Source organism: Capricornis sumatraensis, chromosome 4 (assembly GCF_032405125.1).
Source record: "Capricornis sumatraensis isolate serow.1 chromosome 4, serow.2, whole genome shotgun sequence".
In the NCBI taxonomy this organism is placed as follows: Eukaryota; Metazoa; Chordata; class Mammalia; order Artiodactyla; family Bovidae; genus Capricornis; species Capricornis sumatraensis.
In genome coordinates, this window is record NC_091072.1 from 87,472,544 (window position 1) to 87,493,506 (window position 20,963).

Sequence of the window (20,963 nt, forward strand, 5' to 3'; positions counted from 1 at the left end):
CGTATAAGGCTCCATAGACAGTCTGCAGCTTAAGGAGGGAGCCTAATGGGCTAGGGAGACACCAAAGGAAGGGAGGTGCCCCTCAGCTCCCTAGAGCGGCCTCAATATTTCCTGTGGCTGGCTCTCCCAAGCCTCACAGTCTAAGCCAGCATCTTCCGGACACCTGCTGTTTTTAGGTGTGCCCAGATGTCATCATCCAGCTGAGAAAAGTCATCACCTCAGCTGGCTACTCCTGTTGTCGACTTAGGATCAAAGAACACTTTGACCAGAAAGCGGCCTTTAGTACAACAAAATGTGCAGTTCTATGGAAAAGGAATGATGATATATTTCTGCCAATGAGTTGCAATCGCCAAAAAAATCATGTATTTGCCTCTCTATTACCAAGTACATCATTTGGGCATCCCATCGATAAAGCAAGAGAGTTCCAGAAAAACATCTATTTTTGCTTTATTGACTGTGCCAAAGCCTTTGACTGTGTGGATTGCAATAAACTGTGGAAAATTCTGAATGAGATAGGAATACCAGACCACCTGACCTGCCTCTTGAGAAACCTGTATGCAGGACAGGAAGCAACAGTTAGAACTGGACATGGAGCAACAGACTGGTTCCAAATAGGAAAAGGAGTACGTCAAGGCTGTATATTGTCACCCTGCTTATTTAACTTATATGCAGAGTACATCATGAGAAATGCTGGGCTGGAGGAAGCACAAGCTGAAATCAAGATTGCCGGGAGAAATCTCAATAACCTCAGATATGCAGATGACACCACCCTTATGGCAGAAAGTGAAGAAGAACTAAAGAACTCTTGATGAAAGTGAAAGTGGAGAGTGAAGAAGTTGTCTTAAAGCTCAACATTCAGAAAACTAAGATCATGGCATCCAGTCCCATCACTTCATGGGAAATAGATGGGGAAATACTGGAAACAGTGGCTGACTTTATTTTGGGGGGCTCCAAAATCACTCTAGATGGTGATTGGAGCCATGAAATGAAAAGACACTTACTCCTTGGAAGAAAAGTGATGACCAACCTAGACAGCATATTGAAAAGCAGAGACATTACTTTGTCAACAAAGGTCTGTCTAGTCAAAGCTATGGTTTTTCTAGTGATCATATATGGATGTGAGAGTTAGACTGTAAAGAAAGCTGAGTGTCAAAGAATTGATGCTTTTTAACTGTGGTGTTGGAGAAGACTCTTTAGAGTCCCTTAGACTGCAAGGAGATCCAACCAGTCCATCCTAAAGGAGATCAGTCCTGGGTGTTCATTGGAGGGACTGATGCTAAAGCTGAAACTCCAATACTTTGGCCACCTGATACAAAGAGCTGATTCATTGGAAAAGACCCTGATGCTGGGAAAGATTGAGGGCAGGAGGAGAAGGGGACGACAGAGGATAAGATGGTTGGATGGCATCACCGACTCAATGGACATAGGTTTAGGTGGACTCTGGGAGTTGTTGATGGACAGGGAGGCCTAGCGTGCTACAGTTCACAGGATTGCAGAGTCAAACATGACTGAGCGACTGAACTGAACTGAATTGCTTGACCTGTTTAGTGTAGTTCTGAAGGATGAAGTGTTTCTAACTTAACACTACTGTTTAAGAGGGTGAAATCTTACTGCTTCAATACTTTGTAAGCTTATATTTATAAAAGTGGGCAAGTAAACCTAGATATAAGCCCAAGTTTAGTTATTACCATTAACTAGAAGTCACATTATAGTGAAGCAATATATCTCATTTTTAAAGTTGAAGTGCTGAAAGTCCTAAAAACAATTATTTCGAATGATAACAACAGCCACTAGGAAGAACTAATAAGTTTAAAATTTGTTGTAGTATTGGTTATAGAGTTATGTAGACTTTATAAGACTTCACATAGTTACTAATAGGGATGCAGTTACTCAGTGAGCAGGAAAAATAACATTTATATAACTATAGCAGCTTTGCTAGGTAAAGGAACCATTATCAAAAAAAATTCAATATGCCTCCTTTATGTATAAACGTATAAGGAGCAGTGTTATTACTTCTCATGAAGTTAGGTACCTTCCACTAATCTTAAACATATGGTACATGGAATAACTAGTGATGATAGTGACATTAACTAAGGGGGAAAAGCAAGAACCAATTCTCTTTTTCCAACTCATTTAAGGATCTCCTGCTACTGTGTTTAAATACCCAGCACACCACACCCAAAAGTTTTTTCCCCATAACATACTCAAATATACCATTGCAAGGTAGTTCTTTAAACTTGTAGAAAGAGCAACATTTTACAGTTGAGTTTTGTTTAGTAAACCTACATCAATCAAATCCAAGTGCATAAATATGTATAACATAAGAAGAATGATAAGGCACCCTAGAAGTAATACTAACACTCCAAATAGAAGTGAATTTATTTAACCCTAGCAATAATCCTGTGAGAATAATCCCATTATTCTCCTACTTCAATAGCAGATGAAACTGAGATAAAAGCATTTAAGGAACTTGCCCAAGATCAATTTGCCTTTGCTAAGACAGGCATCGGAGGGATTTGAACTCAGACAGTCTGGTTCCAAAGTCCAAGTACTTAACCATAAGGCTGTACTGCCTCCCCAATAATGATGTTGGTTGAATTAATCAAATGCCTACTGTGTAGCAGACACTTGTTAATCCCTTCATATATATTAGCATATTAAAATCATCTATCAGGTCATCTGGACATAGGAAAGAGGGACAACAAAGGAATTACCATGCCAACTGTTCTGTGTGTCTTTGGCACAGCACTTTCACTTGAGGGTGGTCTCTGCATTACTTGAGATGGTGGGATGTTAGCAATAACTTATACTATCTCTTCCTTGCAGGGGTGGAATGGTCCAAACCAGTGAGCAGTATGAATTTGTGCATCATGCTCTGTGCCTGTACGAGAGCAGACTTTCAGCAGAGACTGTCCAGTGATTCTCTGAAGACTTACCAGACCTTTGATCTCTAGGGGTGATTAGCTGATTACCCACTCAAGGCTTCTGGAAGGAGCTTCCCGCAGTGGAAGGGAAGAGAAGCCATGAAGCCAAGTCGGGGCATGGATTGTGAAAGATGGCAACATATTCAAGTCCTCCAGCCTCTTGTGTATATGAATACACTTGTAAGCATCCCCTAAATTATTCTGAAGGTCCTCTGCTGATGGAGGTTTGGTTGATTTCTCACACTGCTAAGGAGGAATTTGTTTGGTCTGTATTGACTATCTGCCACACAGAATATATGTATGAAATATATGTCATCAGATGATACCTTGAAGAGCTGCTGAAGAAATTATTATTGTGTGTTTAGATGCTTTAATGTTTGCAAAATCTGTCTTGTGAATGGACTGTCAGTTGTTAAACTGTTCCTATTTTAAGTGCTAATTCCTTCTCAGTTACCAGAATCTTGCCGCTAAAGTTGCAAGTGATTGATGATGGATTTTTAACAAATAAGTCCGTGTTTTTGAAAAAAAATCAAAAGCAGTAACTATTTTATATGGAAATGTGTCTTGAAATATTACCTATTAAATGTGTATTTATCAGTACCTCCTATCAAACAATTACAGAGCACAATGATTGTCATTGGGTATATATGTATTTACTCTCTACTATTGAGCATAGAGGTGGTTTCTGCTCCAGAATTCTATCCACTGTATTTCTACATTGTGAGTCATTTTACTTTCAAAGGGAAAAACAAATTTGTAGCAACTATGATGTATTAAGAATTTTAAATACTTATCTCTCTTTTACTAAGAAAGAATTTTTGAATATAATGTTTACCTGAAATCTCTCTCCCAGTAAAAGGCAGATGCCTTTGAAATTGATGTAACCTGTCCCATTTCCAGTGGTTCTTTAAAAGGATGCTGCCATGGATATCCTTAAATCTCTGAAACGATTTACTCCTCAAGAGACAAAGTTTAAAAAAAAAAAAAAAAACACTACACTCAGCAAACACTAGATGTTCTGCTCACATATGAATTTTTAATGCAGCTATGTTGACTTTGTTTCCTACTGCCAATAAACTACTCTTAATACTAAATGCTGAGTAAGGCATGTGCTTTTTTTTCTTCTTTGGAGAGAGACCATTATCTTTGGGGGAAACCCTGAAGTCAACAGTGTGATGGGTGTAATTTTAGTCTGCCTCTCCCCAGTAGAGACAATTTCAAAATGTAGTATTGCCATCACTTGAGTGATAGTGACCTAGAAGTGCCATCATTATGTGGTTTTCCCCGATAGACTTCCAGCTGTCATTATACACACAGTACATGTTTATGTCTTCATATCCCTCGTCATAGACCCTCATAAATTATGTGGTTGGTGTTTGTTCGGCAGAATCACATCACCTGAAGAGATGTAATGCTGTAGGAACATTGAATTACCTAAGATTACAATTCTTTTCTTCCCTCTCGAGCTTAGTCGTGTGGCAAAGGGATGGTAGAAGAAAACTTACACATTTCATTCTGCTCCTGGGGGCTGGAATTTTTTTGACATTAAAAAAAAAGAGAAGTAATCATAATCCCTTCTTTCTAAGGAAACAGACAAAAGGACAACTGGTGTAAAACTTCCCCCAAACAATTCAATAGGAGGAAGTGCTCGTCACTGACTTTTCCCCCCACCATGAAGGCACATTTCCTTCCTAGTCTTTGCTTCTCTTATCTGGGAGAATTTTTTTTTTCCCCCAAGCAAAGCATGAACAGTCGTTAAGTGGAAAATGGAGGCTGAATTTTACATGGCGATTCTTACCTGCTTCATCTTCGTGAACTCAGGTGAGTGGGTCTGCCTCAAGTTTCCTGAGGCATTTCTTCAATAGCCAGCAAAGGAGTCTCTGTCCTTTGAGAAGTGTGTGAAACAAAGCGGAAATGGAGCCAGGTCTCCATGGCAGTTTAGCCAGAGACGATGAGGAGGGGGAATAAAAGGAGCCTGTGATGCCCACACTGCTGAAATTTCTCCCCAAAAGAAAATAAATGGCCTCCTCTGGTGTCCTCCAAATGCCTCAGGCAGCTCCTGAAATGGCATCTGAACAGCAGAAACTAAAGCAACCCCAAGGTGGGGAAAACATATTATTATGCAACTGTCTGTGGCATCTTTCTGCTTTTTCTCTGTCAAGTTATAGTTTGGTTTCCTTTGTGTTAAATAAAGAAAATATATATAATTAAAGGGAGTTGAGGAACTGTGGTGGGTTTTATTTGGAAGTTGTTATTTGGAATGTCTGAATATTTTAATGGAATAGCTGAGAAAATTAAGTAAAAGCACCTTGAAGATGGCTTTTGAGCCTGAATATTTCACTTTTTAATCCGATGTTTAACAATTGGGTATTCAGTTTTCTCTTATTAGCATTTGAGGGAAGACTGTAGATACTGTCACAAAATAGAAAAATTCCTCTCTATAGTATTATAAAATTTTGATTTGTGTAATCAATACTTTAATTAGTTACTATTAGCTAGGAGAATGTGCTTAGAAAAATGGAAAATTTTGTTTTATTTTGGGATAAATATACTTAATTTTCAAAAACTGTATTCAAACTCATCCATTTGTATACAAACACTTATTGCAGTGGTAACTTAAGAATTGGAAAATGGAGTGTTTCTTTAGAGTGGAGAATGGAGGTGAGGTGGGAGGAGTGAAATGGTTAAAATGGGAACTGGATTTTATATAACTTTAGCATTTAAATATATAGGCTAAAATATCTCACCGTATTCTTTGGATGGTTTAGTTTCTTTTCCAAGCTTCCTTTCATTATTTCAATGGGGGCGTATTTTCTTCCCTAAACCATGTGAAAGGAAAAGAAAAGAAGCTAAGTGTGACATGTTTGCATTGTTTGCTTTGGGATTTTTAAATCACATGTGTTGAATCTGGAACTATTCACTTTAAATGATAGCAATTGCAAAAGATAAGTAAACCTTGTATTTTGACCAGGCTGATTTGTGGGTGGGTTGCTTTGTTTTCTGGTGGGTTTTATGGTTTGTTGCATAGCACTTGATGAGCTTCTCATCTTCCAGAGGGTTTTCAGATTGTCCATGTCCAGAAACAACAGTGTCTTTTCAAAAATAAGAGAGTGGTCATGGACTTGTGCAGTAGGACAAACCAGAACCAGCAGTGGATGTGGACTGAGGATGGAAAGCTCCTTCATGTTAAATCTGCTCTGTGCCTGGGCATCTCCAATTCCTCTGGTGGCCCTGGCCGGGCCGCCATCTTTGCCCCCTGCTCCCAGGCTCCTCGATGGACTTGCTATGAGAAGGAAGGGTTCCTTGAGGTGGAAAATGCCTCTCTCTTTCTCAAGAAACAAGGCTCCAGGGTAGTGGTCAAGAAGGGCAGAAAGTACCTCCATAGCTGGATGAAAATAGATGTCAACGAGGAGGGAAAGCCAGTCAATGAAAGCCTCTGCTCTAAAAAAGGTGAGTTCTTCTTTCAGAATTGATTCTGAAAGTTCTGTTAAATATCTTGCTGTTTTGCATTCAAGGGAAGTCCACATGCTCCAACAAAATTCTAATGGAAGATTCATAAGCTAATGGAAATGGATTGTGTGGTACACACCAACTTGGAAAACTTCATTATCTTCGTTAAAATAAGCCCAACTTTCCTTTTTCTGTCTATCTCTCATGCTTCCTTCCTTTTTTTTTTCTTGCTTCTTCTATTAATTCAACAAATATTTCTTGAGCTTCTCTTTTGTGTCAAACGTTAAGCACTTATTACTAGATATGGGAATGTAAATCTGTGTATAGCATACACAGGTAATAACTAAAGGCAATGATAAGGAAATTAATAATTTTGCTGATGTAGACACTTCTGTTCTCTGATTATGAGGAGCTATTAGAACATCAAAATGGTGCTTGATAAAACTGGGAAGATAATAAGTTATGCTTTTGCAAATCTCTTGTACTAATGTTTAGGGGTAGTTTTTCTGGAGGTAGTATATTTGAAATGTTACGAACCAATGTGCAGCCATAGAATCTTCTAATTTGTTGATCATTGATGAATATAACCTAGATGATGGACATATAAAAACTTGTATACACATGCATAAATTTCTGGTACAACATACAGTTCAGTCCTAGACTAGGAATTTTTATTTGTCGATACAGCTTAATTTTCTATTTTACTTAATCATCTTATTGCTTATTTACTCCTTTATTAGAGGTTTGCTTTAGGAAGTCATGGAGGATAAAAGAATTGCTACATACTAGCTATAAATAACTGGAGAATTATCTAGAAATGAAGCCCTTCCTTAAGATTAAAATTTGTCAAGGTAAAGTGAATTGTCCCAAATAATTAAGAAGCAGAGGTATAGATTAGAACCCAGGTTGTTTTTTTTTTTTACCTTTTTTTTTTTAATTAGAGTATAGCTGATTAGCAAACAGCATTGTGATAGTTTCAGCTGAACAGTGAAGGGACTCAGCCATAGATACACATGTATCCATTCTCCCCCAAATTCCCCTCTATCCAGATTGCCACATAACACTGAGCAGAGTTCCATGTGCTATACAGTAGGACTTTGTTGAGAACCCAATTCTTGATACCTTGTCCAATATATGTCCCATTTTATAGTAGTTTCCAAATGCTCATCCATAGGATTCTTGCCCAATTGGCTACATTCAGAATCACCTGGTGTAAAGAAGGAGTAAAATGAGTCATTGCTATCATTTCTTCCTTTATTGTTGTTTCCAAGATTTGATTCCAAGAAACCTATATTTGGGCAAGATACTGGATGTTTTTTAAAAAGTTCCCCAAATAATTTTGATTCATAGCCTCATTTCAGGATCAGCATCCACTGTACATTTAAATCTTTTTATTAGGTCTTAATTTTTGAGACTTATATGAGTTTTTTCACCACACTGATCTTTGAACAGTTTTACATCACTCACTCACTCACTTGATAAATTAAACATCTAAGTAGGTGCCAATTAAATGGGCTCTTCTACGGTACAAGAAGAGTATCTGTTCTTATAAAAACTTCTGATATGAGAATAAGATAGAAAATATAAAATTTAATTATGAAATTCAACTTTATCAGGGAGAATACATCACATAGCACCATCCAAACAGTTCCTTTCCTGTAGTTCATCTAGCTAGGCCTATCCTAAACAACACAGAGTGAGTGAGTGAAGTCGCTCAGTCGTGTCCGACTCTTTGCGACGCCATGGACTGTAGCCTACTAGGCTCCTCCCTCCATGGGATTCTCCAGGCAAGAGTACTGGAGTGGGTTGCCATTTCCTTCTCCAGGGGATCTTCCTGACCCAGGGATTGAACACGGGTCTCCCGCATTTCAGGCAGACGCTTTAACCTCTGAGCCACTAGGGAAGCCAAACAACACAGGAACATTGTAAATATTTCGGTTGTATGGTGTATGGTTATACCCAAGCAGTGAGATTCCTCCCCAACTCCCAATCAAACCTTAGAAGAATATTCTTTCATTAGAACTTTTAAAAAGCCCACATGAATTCAATAGATATGGATTATTCAAGATGGAAGATAATCCATGGAAAAACTATTTCTTTTAACCTTCACACAAAACATGTCTAACGATATATTTCATTTCAAAAGTAAACCAGATATAATAGACTACTTGCAGTTAACCACTGAACATGCCATATCCAAAATGCCTGATAATGTGTGTTGGGGGAAAAAAATGGACCTCTAGAAAAAACAGAGTTAAAATATGAACAATTCCAATACAAAAAAGTATCTTATATTTGAATATACATAGGTGCAACATATACTTTTGCCAACAGACTTTTTTCTTCTCTAACTGTACAGAATGATATTGGTTGACCCATAGCATGAACACTCACTGATTTTCTAGAGAGTTCATTGCGAAATGTTAAATTTCATGTAGATGTTTGTAATGAATGAACTCCAATGCCTTTTCTTAAGAGTTAATAAATACTATACTTTTAAGTAGCACAAATATGCATGTTGTTCATGCAGAGGATGTATTGTTTTTATTAGGCTCATCAGTAAAAGCATACTTGTGAAGGTCAAAACCTGGGCTTTATATTTCTTATTTGTTTCATAGAATAAACATTCATAATGCCATTCAAGTATTTAAGTAATATTTCTCTACTACCTACTAGGTGCCAGAACTTGTGCTAGTAACCGAAGTACCCTACACCAGTGATTCTCAACCCAAGCTTTACATCAGAATACAATGGGAACGTGAAATAGTATTAATATCCTGGCTTCATCCTCTAGGTCAACTAACTCAGGAATTATATTTTTAAATACTTCCAATATGCAGCCAAACCTGAGAATCACTAAATATATCTTGCTCCTTAGGATAATGGGAAGGCAAATAAGTTAATAGTTGGTTATAATAGAGTGTGAGTAGAAAAAAATATCCCTTCCTCCAATATATATTCTTGCCAGGGTGTCACATTAAATGATAGTGGTTTTTTTTAACTCAATACTTCTTAAATTTTTTAAACATTTTTTTGAATGCCCACTGAATTTTGTCATAATTTAACTGTGCTTCATTCTAAGATGTCTTTTTTCTTCTTCCTCTCCTTTACTCAAGCCCCTCTATAATAGGATGAATCAAATAGGTTTCCAACGTGGGTCAAAATTAGATTCAAAAGTTAATAAGAAGGTTTTTAAGAGAAGAACCTGTACTAGGGTCAGATTTCCTCAAATAATCAGTGCTACTGCAATGATTTTTATTAGGAGAGGAATGTAAAATTAACCTATCTTTTCAACTTTTCATATATTTCTGTAAAACCCCTTAAAACAACCATTTATGGAACAAATAGAATAGAGTTTGTGAGTGAAAGTCGATCAGTCCTGTCGCTCTTTGCGACCCCATGGCCTATAGAGTCCATGGAATTCTCTAGGCCAGAATACTGGAGTGGGTAGCCTTTCCCTTCTCCAGGGGATCTTCCCAACCCAGGGATTGAAGCTAGCTCTCCCACATTGCAGGCAGCTTCTTTACCAGCTGAGCCACAAGGGAAGCCCAGAATAGAGTTTAATGGGACCTAATTCATGGGAATCCAATTAAAAAGAATATATAGATTATGTAGAACCAGGATCACCAGGATCACCAGGATCATAGTAGATTACCAAGTTAAAGAAGAGATGGATGTAGATTTTTTACCATTCCCTCTGAATTTTAAGTTTACCCTTAAAGAATATACTACACAAATTCATTTTGGATCCCCTCCTACAAAAAAAAAAAAAATAATGTATATGGTAGACAGACTCTTATTTTAAAAAAAAACTTTTAAGATCAATTTTTTAAATTAGAGCCTTATAGCTCTTATTCTGAGTAGAGAGTAATAAAAAGCATTGCTTCCAAAATGCCAATATATCTGGCTAAAATGACAAAATTTCCTTTTTCCTATATATTCTTTTGTCAGTCAGTTGCCAGATATCCAGCTCTCTGGGAACCCTCTTACCTTCAGCAATATGTCAATAAAACAAGTGACTGACAGATTCAAATATTTCCTCCATATAGCCACATCGTTGGAGTCGCTGTGCTGAGTATAGCATTTAGAAATGTTTTGTGCATCATTTCTCAGTCTCTATAAATTCACACAAGGCAATCATCAATAAGGCAATAAGGAAAAACCAAATTTTATTCTACTCCCAAGCATATAGCAATTTTATATAATGCCACATTTGACTTTTTAAGATTATTATTGCTCTGAGAGTAAAAATGCATTCTGAGGTCCAAATTTCTAATTTACAAACTCTTGAAAGATGGCACTCCTAAGGGCTTCCTGCTAGGAAAAATCCTATAAACTAAAGGGAAAATTATATCAGTCTACACTTTGGGCGAGGGGTACTTGTACATTCCTAGGAAAGTTCACTTAAAATTCAGTTAAACATTTTTTTTCTCCATGACTAAGTCGTTTGTATATACAGGAGATGCAAAAGAAAAAAGTTAGAAAGACTCAACTATTATGCTATAAACCTCTTTAGAGCAGGAATCATAACTTAGAAATCTTTATCTCCTTTGAAGGTAATCATGATTCCCATGGTCAACAAGTGCTGGCTAAATGTGTTTCAACTTCTAAAAGGTGTTAAATATCAGAATTACAATAATTCCCAGGTGGCTCTTCTGTGGTAGAAAATCCAGGAGACAAGGGTTTGATCCCTGGGTTGGAAAGATCTCGTGGAGGAGGAAATGCAACCCACTCCAGTACTCTTGCCTGGAAAGTCCCATGGATGGGGTCGCAAAGAGCTGGACACAACTGAGCGACTGAGCATGCACATCAGAATAATAGGAACAATTAAGGAAAGCTAAGGATATTTTTATACCACTAATGACGTCCTGATTATTGGTTTTCTCTTCTTCCCACATTAAGCAGAATTTTTAAACCCACCAAGCCATTAACAGTTACAGTATTATCTATTCCAACAGGAAAAGTCTTAGCCCCACAAATAGACAACACAGGTTACGGGGACCGAATTATTGAAGTTTTATGGACCTACACGATATGGGAAATAACTCATTCATTGGGCCCCCCTCTTTTACATGAGAAACAGAGAAATCTTCTCAAAGGATATTACATATTTGAGAGCATATCTAAGCAAATAATCCTTAAGACAGGAAGATAAAAACATTCTAAACTTGAAAAGGGGTTCCACAGCACCAGCACCAATCTATTGACAGTAGACCACACTCAAATAGTTCTAGGACTTCCAAATGAAGAGTACAAAATTCCATCTATGGTTTGGATACCTATTCCAAGGAATTCCAAGTCTCCTTACAAGTATAAACACCCAGGATGACTGTCTAAAATTGTTACTTTCACTAAGATGTTTCATATTGTATGAAGAGTAACATTGTATATGTCAGCCAACCAATCAACATTTATTCCACATCTGCTACAGATTCATTCATTCAGATTTCGTTTTTGTCTGAGGACAAGCAAATTTTTCCAGACATATTTTCAAGTGTCCCTGATATGGCTGAGTTAGTAAAATCACTACTGAGATCTCACTGCTGAAGTAAATCATATTGTTGGCTGGCTTGATATACCTGCTGGTTAAAGTAATTGTTTCATTGTAGTCATATGGATGAGGGAATAAAATGCATAAGCATTGTACTAGGTAAGCAATCATATATGCTCTTGGGACACTGGGTGTTAGCAGCTATTTCCTCTAGTGATTGGTAGTAGTGCTTGTAAATACAGACAGCTTGATGGGAAATGAACAAAGCAAAACAGAAAGTGTCTTTGTATACACAGACTCTGACCAAATTGGCTGTCACAGACATTTTAGAGTTTCCTCCTTGCATCATTATAACAACATGGACTTTGCAATTAACCATTTATTTACATGATCATTGAAAATCATCTGGTCATTGAGTATTAATATTTGCTTTCTATGATCACTGAAAAATGTCTAACATAGCATCCAGAGTTGCTCAATGATTTTCAGCCTGTGACACATCATTACACTTACCAGGGCACACCCAAGGCTGCATATGACTTTCATGGGCCCTGTGCTCTTACATCTTTGTGGGTTCCTTCCTCCATTGGGAAAAAAGAAATTAAATAAATTAATAGATTATCATGGGTCCTAGCATTCTCATTTATTCACAATGTGTGAAAAAAAATTCAACATTTTCTTTGACCCTGAACATTCTTTGTTAAAAATTATTTTCAAAGAAATTAAATCATGTGATGGACCCTAAAAATCATGAGCCCTAGGCAGTGTTTGTGTTGTGCCTAACAGATGAGCCAGCCCTGGGCACACCAAGTTATTCACCCACTTTCCACCTGCTTTTGCCCTAACCCTGTTTAGGCTCTGGCTGAGCATGTCTCCCCCAAAGCCTCATAGCCATGAACTAATAAACCATTCTTATCCCTCCATCCTTCTACACCACCGTTTCATCCTTTTCCATTGTTTGTGTGTGCATTTTCCCAAAAGAAAACATGGGACATCAGGATAAACCAGGCTCACCGTCATATAACAAACCATAGTACAGTAGTTGAGTAGTAATTGGCTATTGAAAAGCATTTCTTTGATTGGCTAAACTTTCATTTTTTAATCTAAATTTTTTATTATGCTATGCTTTGATGTTTTACTGTCCTATGTCTTGGTATCAATTTCCATTTATTAATTTTACTTTTTCCTAATCTTGCATCTTTTTTAAGTTTCTTTAAAAAAAAATAACCCCTGATTATGCCTTCTTGATTGTTATGCCTCCTATTTTTTGTAAATTCTCCATCTTTGGTACTCTTTTCAAAATTTTTTACTTTCTAACTCACTTTTTCAAATTTTAGGCGTGTGTATTTTTAAATGTATTCTTTATTTCATTGACTACATTTTCTGAAATTTTATTCATTTTAACATTTCTAATAATTATTCAGAATATTATAATGCCCAGACCTTTCACCTTATTCTAGTCAAATCTTATTTAATATATCTTGTATATTAATTTAAATATTTATGTATAAATGTATATATACAAATAATCAATTTTCTAAGGTATCTTTTGTTTCATTTATCTCCTTTCCAGATTGCTTTCCCACTTTTAAAGGGCACATTACATTTGGCATCTTCCTACAGAATAGAAAGTATCAATATAATTTAAATTTTATATCTTCAAAATGAGTTTTATTCAAGTTCTTGCTTTCAATATGCTTGAACTTTTTTTAAATCATTTAAAAGAGGGAAACTAACAAATTGTGTATTGTCTCCACTATCATTATACAAAAATTCCATTTCTATTATTGATTATTTCTGAGGCAATCATAGATGAATTAATAAATTAAAATGCATATTGCTTTTTAAAGAAATTCATTAGAAATATGGTCTTGATATGACATAGTCATTGCAAATCATCTTATAGGTGAGCTCTAAGTGCTAAGCTTTATTTTTTCTACATTAAGTACTAAACTTCTTAGATTGGACCTAGGATGGTCCACCTTATTTTGAATTGTGTTCTAAGAGGAATTGTGTATAATGTGGAAACAATGTAATAGCAATGGTACAATAAAGCTTTTTAAAAATAGCTTCAACATATTGTTCCATTGTGTAGGAACTTTTCCTTGCATTTGTCAAAACACATCTTGTTATTTCATAAACTGTAAAATGTATATATCTTTTAAAAGAACATCAGAAGAATTATAGAACACAAAACACACAGAGATCTACTATTTTTAGTATAATTTCATAACACTCATTTCAACAAAGAGTTCAGGCAATGGAAAGATGAAATTATTTTAATCACCTTATATATTTCTATGATGGATTTTTCTTTCTTTTCATCCACTTCATAATTCTTCAATTCCCACATAAGACATGATTAGAATTCAGCTTTGGCTCATATTGTACATATGGATAAAATTATATACTTAGATGTATATTACACCTGAGAAATGTATTAGAAATGCGTGTGCTCAATCCCACACCAGATATACTAGATCATAATTTGGGGGTAGGGAGTGGGGTAGCAAGGCTTCAATATTCCAGCAAGCTCCAAAGGAGATTGTGATGCCTAACAAAGTTTGTTTTGAAATTCACAAAATTTGGAAATTAAATGTTAAGACTAAAGTTTCCTTCCTGTTTTTTTAAATAGCACAAGTTAAAACATAGACACAAAATGAAGGGGTACCAGACTTGAATATTCTGTAGGTTCTTTCTTTGGAAAAAGGTGGTGTCCTAAACTGGAAAATGAACTCGTTTGGTTTGGAGTGTTTTAAAAATACATTTAGAAGGTTAATTAAAGACAGTTACAGAAGAGCAGAATTTTTTCCATAAGATATCCATCCCAAAGCTACTTGCAATGGTGATAAACTATGTTATTTGCAAAAGAAATTTCAGGAGTGCTTTGATCATTTGCCTAACTTGAGGAAAGTCTTGTTTCATCCATTGAATTAATTCTATAAACTGACTAAAAAAAATAGTTCTCAAGAAGAGAACTTACCAACTGCTGCTTAGTGAAGAAGAGTAAACATAGGTTGACATGCGAAGGCATGTAATTACATGCTAGGTATATGGAAGCTTGTCTCTGCCCTCACCTCACCATTAAACCTTTTCTCTTTCTGAGGATATGAGAGCTAAAATTGTCTTAGGTAGTAATCAACTCAGGGGACTGACATTGGCCAAAGCTCGAAATAGCCAAAATACTAATCTCCACACATAGAGTTTTTTGCATTCCAACAATAGTATCTGTGTAAAAGGACATTCTAGCACTTAAATCAATTAATAGTGCAGAATTAAGACTGCTTCTTGGAGTCTGCTGTAAAGGCATATTACTAATAGTACAGTTGGATCTGTCCTATAGAAGACATCCCAGGAATGAGTACATCTCTAGATATGCCAGGCACAATGGCAGTGATAGTTAGTGGCACAGAATTCAGGAAGATAAAAGCAAACAGAAACTAGGGAGAATGTCCAAACATTTATCAAAGCTTTAGTAGATGTACAGGTAGGGTTGCTGGATAAAATATACCATACTCAGGTACGTTTGAATTTCAGATAAATGACAATTTTTAGTATAAGCATATTCCTAGCATACAATATAATATAATCTTTGTAATGTTGTATATTGAGGATATATTAAATATACTGAGCCTTTGGTTATTTATGTGAAATAGTGATTTAACTGGGCATCACATATTTGTATTTGCTACATCTGGCAACCGCATATACAGGGTACCCTGAACAATCCTCCACATCTCAAGGAAAAGATGCTTAATGGTCATGGTTATTTTATTAACATTTGAGAGAACAGCTGATATTTACATCTTGCTAAATTATAAAAAGACCTTTTCCATCTTGAGCCTCTTTTTGTGCTTATCCGTGATAGCACAGTTTCCATAATTCTCCCTGCACCTTGTAAACTGGAGAGATGGATAAAAGACAGGTGACACAGACAGGGCAAGTGAGTATGGTCACACTCAAACTATCTTCTATTTTTTGTGTAACTGAAACTTATCTACATGCCCATTGTCAAAGCAGTCTTTTTCTAAGAAAAACTGTTTTTATATGGAGACTGTATAGAGCATGAGGGTAATTTTAGCTCCTGTCCTTTCTTTACCTCAGCTGGCCCGGGAACTGAAGTCTCGGTAAGGAGCATTAGAAACACAGCTCCTCCCCAGACCCCCGCTACTTTTAATGCACTTCCATATAGCCCGGGACACCTTATTAGAAATACCACCGAGGCCTTCACCAGAAGTACCCCGGAAAACTACAGCCAGAACAGCAGCCAGAGGCAGCATCCCAGTCTATGGATGGCTGGAATGACATCTTGGGTTCCCTGGACTACTCCACCCTTCTCCAGCACCACGGAAGAGGTAAGTGAGGAGAAAGGAGTGTATGGAGTGTGTCTTGGGAAGGCCTCAGAAAGCTCATTGCTTGAAAAGACTGGCTTTGCTGGAAATAATGCTACTCAAGTGGGTGATGAGGCACTCTGTGTCTTTGTTGTTAATTGTATATGAAGGCATTTTGCATAATGAGAAAATCTTGGAGGTAGAATTTAAATGGCTACACCTTTATAAGCTGAAGATAATTATAACTCCTGTAGACTGGCCACATTTCTGAACTGAAGTCAGGGTTCATAGTCTTACAAGAATTAAAATCAGGAAGTAAAAATTACAGTCAGTAACTTGCAGGTCCCCCTGCATATAGGTCACAATCATTTATGCTTATAAGGGAGGGGAGAGAGTCACAAAGCAATGGAAGATTCAGGAATCATTATAATAGATTTGTGAAGATGGACAAGGATAAGCTAAGTCACATAGCAATTCTACATCAGCATCCACAAGAGGACAGGTAAATGGCTCAGGAGCAGCCAGGACACGGCTGTAGAATCTGTTCACATAGTGTTTCCATTTCAGGTGTTCACCTCTTTGGCTTTGCTTTCCATTCAGGGTTTTAGGCCATCATTTTAGACAATAGCTGTAATTAAAGCACATTTTAAAAGCTAAGGTTTCATTTGGCAGTATTTAGCTGTTTCATAATAAGCAACCTGAGGGCTTCCCGGGGAGTGCAACAGTAAAGAATCCACCTGCCAATGCAAGAGATGCAGAGATCGCAGGTTCAATCCCTAGGTCGGGAGGATTCTCTGCAGGAGGAAATGGCAACCCATTCCAGTATTCTTGCCTGGAAAATTCCATAGACAGAGGAGGCTGGCTGCCAGTAGTCTGTGGCGTCACGAAGAGTCAGACATGACTGAGCACATCAACACACACAAAAGCAACCCAAGTAATTTAAAGAAAGTAAAAGCTCAACACTATGCATGTGACTTAACCATTTTAGTGCTCTGTTTTCTTTTGCATTGTGCAGAAATTAAAATTGCACATGACTCCTGGCTAGTGAACCCATACCTCATTATTGATTGCAAAACAAATAGAGCCAGTGTTATAAATCTGCCCTCCAACCTATTTCTTGCATTGTCTCTGAAGAGTTCAGAAGGCCTCATGACTTTTCTGGACACTCTTTAATCAATTTAAAGCTCAATAATCACTGTCAGCCTATTAGCATAAATACCATTTCAAGAAATAACTCAAACCCTAAATTCAATTGAAATGTTAGCTTCTCCCTTCCATCACCCCACCAAGCTTGGTCTTGAAATAGGGGAAAAGGGAGTGTCTTCAAATTCTCTCACATCTCACCAGCTATATACTCACCTCTCCAAGCTTGATCTTCATGGTTTCAGATATATCTGGGCTGGAAAGTGGGAAGGAAAGACAGGGAAAAGGAGCAGGAGAGCTGTTACTTGAAGGTGTCATCATGAACTAGCCCTGGGGTCTCCCTAAATCTCCAAGCCCTGAGCCCTTTCAACCACTGATGTCAGTGACAGTTTCACCACTTGCTTGGGAAATTGAACACTTCCTGGTGGAGCACCTTCTCATTCTGGCTGAATGTGCCTTGACTAAAACTGCATTCTAACACCAGTTTATAAGAGGATTCTTAGAGCTGAGCTTAAATATTTATATCTACTTTTTTTCTGTTCTGATGTGTGTATTTTGTGTATATGTTGCTGTTGTTCAGTCCCTAAGTCATGTCTGACTCTTTTGAGACCCCCATGGACTGTGGCACTCCAGGCTTCTCTGTCCTTCTCCATCTCCCAAAGTTTATTCAAACTCATTTCCACTGAGTCAGTGATGCTATCTAACCATCTCTTCACCTGCCACCCACTTCTTCTTTTGCCTTCAATCTTTCCTAGCATCAGGGTATTTTCCAATGAGTCAGCTCTTCACATCAGGTGGCGAAAGTATTAGAGCTTCAGCTTCAGCATCAGTCATTCCAATGAAGAGTCAGGGTTGATTTCCTTTAGGATTGACTGGTTTGATCTCTTTGCAGTTCAAGGGACTCTCTAGAATCTTCTTCAGCACCACAATTTGAAAACATCAATTCTTCAGTGGTTACCTTTCTTTATGGTCCAACTCTCACATCCATACTTGACTACTGGAAAAACCATAGCTTTGAATATATGAATCTTTGTCAGTAACGTGATGTCTTTGCTTTTTAATACACTGTCTGGGTTTGTCATAGCTTTCATTCCAAGGTACAGTGTCTTTCATTTTCATGGCTGCAGTCACTGTCCACAGTGATTTTGGAGCCCAAGAAAATAAATCTGTCACTGCTTCCACTTTTTTCCCTATGTCATGAAATGACGGGACCAGATGCCATGATCTTAGTTTTTTTAATGTTGAGTTTTAGCCAGCTTTTTCACTCTCCTCTTTCATCCTCATCAAGAGGCTGTGCGTGTGTGTCTGTTGATATCAGTATATATGTACTATTTTTATCCGTATATATAAGCCTTTTCTAGTAGCCATGTATGGATGTGAGAGTTGGACTATAAAGAAAGCTGAGTGTCAAAGAATTGATGCTTTTGAACTGTAGTGTTGGAGAAGACTCTTGAGAGTCCCTTGGACTGCAAGGAGATCAAACCAGTCCATCCTAAAGAAAATCAGTCCTGAATATTCATTGGAAGGACTGATGTTGAAGCTGAAACTCCAATACTTTGGCCACCTGATGTGAAGAACTGGCTTATTGGAAAAGACCCTGATTCTGGGAAAGATTGAAGGCAGGAGGAGAAGGGGACAACAGACGATGAGATGGTTGAATGGCATCACCGACTCTATGGACATGAGTTTGAGCAAGCTCCAGGAGTTGGTGATGGACAGGGAAGCCTGGCGTGCTGCAGTCCATGGGATCACAAAGAGTCAGACATGACTGTGTGACTGAACTTACTTAGAACTTATAAGCTTCCCAGATAGCTCAACGGAGAAGGCAATTGCACCCCACTCCAGTACTCTTGCCTGGAGAATCCCATGGATGGAGGAGTCTGGTAGGCTGCAGTCCATGGGGTCGCACAGAGTCGGACACGACTGAAGCGACTTAGCAGCAGCAGCAGCAGGTGGCTCAAATGTTAAAGAATGTGCCTGCAGTGCAGGAGACGCAGGTTAAATCCCTGGGTCAGGAAGAACCCCGGGTGAAGGGAATGGCAACCTAATCCGGTATTCCTGCCTGGAGAATTTCATGGACAGAGGAGCTTAGAGGGCTAAGTTCATGGGGTTACAAACGAGTCAGACACAACTTAGTGGCAAGACAACAACAACAGCAAGCATATATATACATATGAGTGTGTGTATATATATATATATATATAGAGAGAGAGAGAGAGAGTGAGACAGAGAGACAGAGAGACAGAGAGAGAAAGATCAGTACCAAAAAAAAAACTGCATCAAATAAAACACATGCCAAATAAAAACTATAATCAATAGAAACATATCTGCCTGAACACTATAAGGATGTATTTTAGCAAAAAAAGAATATTGCCTCATTTTTGCCCAAGTTTTACCATTGTGAAACAAACATACAGGAAGCTCCTAGATGTGGCTGAGCTTTACTGGGATGAATCAAGGACAGCCAGCTCTAGAGTTCCAGGAGCAACCCAGTCCTGTGTTACAGAGCTCATGTGATCCAGCCCAGAGCTGGGTTTGCAGCCTTGGATTGTGAGAAACACTCTGTTGGGTTTTTTTGTCTCTTGAGTTTTAATTTTTTCTAAGGGAAATTCATGCTAAGGTTTATATGAGCTCCCAGATGAAGCACCAAGTGTTGGAAGTTTATGTGTATCTAGTGTTCAATATGTTTCTTTTATGATATATAAAGAGAGAGTGAGAGAGAGAGAGAGAATTTTATTCAGGGACTAATTATATACACATTTTTTCCTTCGTAATTTCTCCTGTTTCATCTCTTAATCACTCTTCAACTCTCCACCCTCACCCACCAAAAAAAAAAAATGACTGTCCAGTGACTTTGGAAAATGTTCATACATTCAACAAATAATAATATTTCTTGAAAACTTAACTAGTATCAAAACACGGTGGTTAAGAACTCAGGCTTTGAAGTCAAAGGCCTGAATTCCTCTTACTAGGTAGTGACCAGCTTCAGTTTCCTCATCTATTAAAATGAACCTCTACCTCTTAGGGCTATTGTGAGGACTGGGAGAGACAAGGCCTATAAAATGCTTAACACAGTACCTGATCCTTAGTAAGCACTTAAGAAGTAATAGCTGTGGTTGCTGTATTTACTGGGACTCAAAGGTGAATGACAGGTTGTTGCCCTAAAGAAACTCACCATCTGCTGCGGTGATGAGGGGAATGGAGATTACTTGGGTTTGGGTGGAATACAAAAGAGAGGTTCCCGGCCTTGTGGAGGTTTTACGTAATGTCTTCTGGTGGACAGAATATCTGATTTGAGCTTCACAGAGTACAGGAATTAACCAAATAACAGGTGGGGAGGAGGGAGGGAGGGATGGACATGGAAGAGCTGAGATGGGACAGGATGGAAAGTTGGACATGATTCCAACTTTCACACAAGATTAGTATTTTAAAGAAACTTGCGAATTATTATCACTTCAATCCAGTCATGGATTCCATGCTGATTCATTGAGCACCTACTATCTTCCAGAGTTTGTGGGGCGTCTGAAACCAAAGGTGCTGTTACAGAGGCACATAGAGAGCATGATGTCGTCAAAATCACTGAGCACAGGATCAGTACTCTGTTGCTGTTCAGTCGCTAAGTGA

The 20,963-nt window shown here is 37.8% G+C and overlaps 2 protein-coding genes across 2 annotated transcripts in view; both read left to right on the forward strand.

Annotated features, from left to right (window-relative positions):
• The window catches only part of PTPRR (protein tyrosine phosphatase receptor type R), a 275,935-nt gene extending 272,994 nt beyond the window's left edge, over positions 1 to 2,941 (forward strand). The window contains exon 14 of the mRNA XM_068970652.1: positions 2,827 to 2,941. Coding sequence (XP_068826753.1) covers positions 2,827 to 2,920 — 94 coding nt within the window. The 3' untranslated portion in view covers positions 2,921 to 2,941. The remainder of the gene's footprint in view (positions 1 to 2,826) is intronic.
• Positions 2,942 to 4,678: 1,737 nt separating this feature from the next.
• The window catches only part of PTPRB (protein tyrosine phosphatase receptor type B), a 123,045-nt gene continuing 106,760 nt past the window's right edge, over positions 4,679 to 20,963 (forward strand). The window contains exons 1-3 of the mRNA XM_068969825.1: positions 4,679 to 4,745; positions 5,979 to 6,374; positions 15,970 to 16,220. Coding sequence (XP_068825926.1) covers positions 4,691 to 4,745; positions 5,979 to 6,374; positions 15,970 to 16,220 — 702 coding nt within the window. The 5' untranslated portion in view covers positions 4,679 to 4,690. The remainder of the gene's footprint in view (positions 4,746 to 5,978; positions 6,375 to 15,969; positions 16,221 to 20,963) is intronic.